Genomic DNA, 3,615 nt, shown 5'->3' with positions numbered 1-3,615 from the left:
CCCCGCCCCGGCGGCCTGAGTGGCTGCAGCCAGGCCCCGCCCGCCGCCCCCTGCTTCCGTGGAGCGGCGCCTCCCGGGAGTTCAGTCGCGCGGGCGGCGCGGACGCGAGCGGAGCCGACCACCTGCGGGTGAGTGAGCGCGGAGGCCCTCGCCTCCTGGGCTGTGGGTCGCCCCTTCCCACCGGGGATCTGAGGAGCACCCCGCTCCCTTCCCCGGTCCTCACCGAGCTGTGGCTTCCCTGGCCCCACGCGGTGGGTCACGGGGCCTGGCGGATGAGCTCACTTCCTCAGCGTCTTGTAGCATCTCTTCGCCCCACAGCCCGGAAAAGGGAAACCCGGGCTGCTCGGGGTCTTTCCTGTGCCCAGTTTCCTCAGTGCTGCCGGGGGCTGGGAGTTGAGGGGAGGGAAGCGGGACCACGGGCCTGAGGGGGTGAAACCCGCCCTTCCCAGAACCCCACTCCCGGCTGGTGCCAAGGACTGTCCTGGAGAAGGTTGCTTTCCTTGAGGGGAGCTAAGAACGACTCCTGCCTCCTCCCTGCACCTCCCCTGAAAGAGGCGCATCTGGACCTTTCTTTTTGCTTCCTCTTCTTTCACCGGAGGCTTCCCCAAGATGGCTTACCCATTTCTCAGGGAGAATCCATTTTCTTGGTTCCCTACTTCTGACATTTTGTCACCTCTAGCCCTGGCACTCACGGAGGAATCGTTGGTGGCCCCACCTGGACACAGCTGCCCTGTGACTACCCCACAGAGCAGGCGTGTGCACCGCAAGTCAGGCCAGGGACACGTGGTTTGGGGGCACTGGGGGTCACCTGCCGAGGCTTCAGGCCGGGTGCCTTGCACCCAGGGAGCTTTCCATACGGAACACCCTCTGCCCCCTCTGCCCCGGGCTGACTTGTGCAGGGTGTGAGGGGTGGGCAGGGATGTTGCGGCAGGGCTAGGGTTCTGTGAACCCCAGAAGAGCTCATCCTGACAAAGGTGAGCCCCTCCAACTTGGTCTTCTTGAGCCCGCCCTTCCTGCTCACATTGCTGCCCTGGGGTTGGGGCTCCTCTGTCCGAACTGCCTCCTCCGCCCTGTTCCTTCCATCTTCCCTGTGAGAGCAAACTTCTGTCCTCCCAGAGCGTGGGTCTGAAAGGGAGGGGGGCCTCAGGAGCCAGGACTGCGGGATGAGGCTGCGCTAAGCTTTTGGGGGGAATGGAGGCGTGGGGTTTCCAAGCCTCCAGACAGGTGACCAGGAGGAACAGTCCTTCCCCTTTCAGATGAGGGGACTGAGATCTAGACAGCGCCTGCGGCTCGCCTTTCCCAGCGTGCAGGGTGAGGGTGGCGGGGGCATCCAGGGTCACAGCCACCAGATGGTCCCCGTCCCCCACCAGAGCCACTCTGTCCACATGTTCCGCATGGCTGGCTCTTAGGCTGCGCAATGACTTTGAACTCCTACTGGTCCCAGCCCCATCTCATCCCACGGAATGTCCTTGGGACTCTAGGGAGAGAGGGAAGCTGTCTGTACTTCTGTGTTTCAGAGTGCCCTCCTTGCAGAGTCCACATTCAGGCCTGAGTGCCCCAAGTTGCACTCAGGGAGCCAGAGAGGGAGAGAAGGCTCTGGCTTGGCCTCCAAAGGCCACTGTAGGCACAGAGGGCAGGGGGGCTCTGAAGTGGGAACACCCTGAGTGAGAAGGGCGGACCTCTAGGGACCCATTCCCGCCAGTGTGCAGCTCCCAGCTGGTTGGTGCTTGAGGGTGCTGGCGCATTTCTTGGGGGACAGCTGAACTCATGCCTGCTTCCTGGGGGCCTTTGGGGGGTGCACGGATGGTGATTTAGAAGAAATCTGACCCTGGTCTCAGTGTTCCATTTTAGAGGAGGCAGCAGAGTAGTGGCCGAGACAGGACTGAGGCATGCAGATTTCGGGCTCCTCAGGGCAGTTCTGGAGTGACTCCAGGATAGCAGCTCCTTGGGCTGGTCCCCCCAGAGCCCCTGGACTGAAGGCTCTGGGAGAGGATGCAGCGCAAAGGCACACGTGGGGATCTGCTTTGAGGGCCTGACGTTTTGGAATGAGCTGGGTTGGTTTGTGGGCTCCTGAATGTGCCTGACAACATGCAGAAGCGGTCATGGTCCCGCCAGGAGGACAGTGAGGAAATCTGCCCCAAGGAAGTCTGGCTGCTATCCAGGCCCACAAGACTTCACCAGCCCCCACCATGAATCCAGTTTTCTAGAGGGGGGTGGGGCATGGCTGGTGAACCTGGTCCTGAAGCCTAGCTCCATGCTCAATCCCAACTGCCCATCTTCCCACTGGGCCTGCTTCTCTTGGGAGCCAGCAGGCAAGTTTGGGGCCTCAGGTGGGGCAGGCTTGCTCGTAGGTGGGCAGGACGTCAGCTCAGGCCTGGCCCTAGGGCAGAGGAAGTCTGGGTGGGCACCCTCTGGCCACTCAGGAGGGTGGCCTGGGGAGATGGGTGTCCTGGTTTGAGATAGGGTAGAAATTCAGTTGACCATCCAGACCCTAGTCGGCCTGGTCCAGCCCCATGGCCACGTACACCCAGGGAGCCGGCAGTTGCTGGACTTTCACCTTCAGCGAGGTGGGTTTGCCCTGGGCGGCAGACGTCCAGGTGGTCCGAGTTGGGGCCTCTTGCTCTGCCCTGCTCGGTAGCCCGGGCGGGAGCAGCCCTAGGCCCCCATGTGTCTTCCTGTAAAGATGCCACCAGGCTCGCGGGTCGGCAGTGTGCTGGGCAGACGAACTCGGGGCTGCGGAATGTTGCTCCCCTGCCCGCTAGCTGCGAGGCAGGCGCCCTCGCCCCACAGTGCCGCTCCTCCCCAGAGAGAGGGGAAGGCGGGGTGGCGGGCTTCCCCGAGGGCGCCCGGCTGCCCCTCTAATGAGGAGGAAGGGGTGGAGGCCGCGAGGAGAGCCACAGCAGGCCAGACGCCGGGTCCCAGCGCCGCGCCCACATCCCTCAGATGCTACTTTGTCACCTGAAAGGAGAAATGGGTCAGGTCCTGGTGAGGGAGGGGCGGCAGGGCCGACGCTGGGTGCCTGCCCGGAGCGCAGGGCTCAGATTCCCGCTTGGGCCCGGCGGCGCCGAGTCCCCTCCCTGCCGGGAGTGGGCAGGTGGCCAGGAACACAGCGGGCCGAGCAGGTCCGTGACCCGCGCCTGTCTCCGCAACAGCCCCGACTTCTCACCTGCGCCCCCGAGCCTTCGGACCGGACCGAGCCGGGGAGCGGTCCCCCCAGCCGCCACCTCGGGCCGAGGAGCGGTGACAGCGCCGACCCGGGGGGAAGGGAGGAAGGAGGAGAGACAAAGGCGCGCCGGCCCCGCCTCCTCGCGCCGCCCACCATGTGTCAGTCAGAGGCGCGGCGAGGACCCGAGCTCCGCGCGGCGAAATGGTGAGATGCCCACGGCCGCGTCCTAACCCCGCCGCACCCCGCCGCGACCTCCGGAAGGTCAGAGTTCACGTCCAGCGGCTCCGCGGTGGAGGTGGTGGCGGCGGCAGGGGGCTAGGGGACCAGCTTCCGCGGCTGGAGGGGCCCACTCCGGGGGGCCTGAGTCGGAGAGCCCGCTTCAGGTATTGGTGGGGGCCAGCGGGCTGGTGGTCCAGTGTCCACGCCGCGGCCCCGCCCCGCCTGGGGGC

The 3,615-nt window shown here is 65.3% G+C and overlaps 1 protein-coding gene across 6 annotated transcripts in view; it reads left to right on the top strand.

Annotated features, from left to right (window-relative positions):
• The window catches only part of PISD (phosphatidylserine decarboxylase), a 27,934-nt gene that overhangs the window by 18,609 nt on the left and 5,710 nt on the right, over positions 1–3,615 (top strand). The window contains exons 1-2 of one of the 6 annotated variants that reach the window (XM_010828800.1): positions 76–128; positions 3,153–3,549. The exons of 4 other annotated variants lie outside the window; for them this stretch is intronic. In XM_010828800.1, the coding sequence (XP_010827102.1) occupies positions 3,368–3,549 (182 nt within the window). In that variant the 5' untranslated portion in view covers positions 76–128; positions 3,153–3,367. Of the gene's footprint in view, positions 1–75; positions 129–3,152; positions 3,550–3,615 lie in introns of those variants that run through there. One more of the 6 variants, XM_010828804.1, reaches the window with a different exon arrangement.

This window comes from Bison bison, unplaced genomic scaffold (assembly GCF_000754665.1).
Source record: "Bison bison bison isolate TAMUID 2011002044 unplaced genomic scaffold, Bison_UMD1.0 scf7180017864495, whole genome shotgun sequence".
NCBI lineage: Eukaryota > Metazoa > Chordata > Mammalia > Artiodactyla > Bovidae > Bison > Bison bison.
Note: the sequence above shows the minus strand (reverse complement) of the source record. Positions and strands in the feature narration are given on the sequence as shown.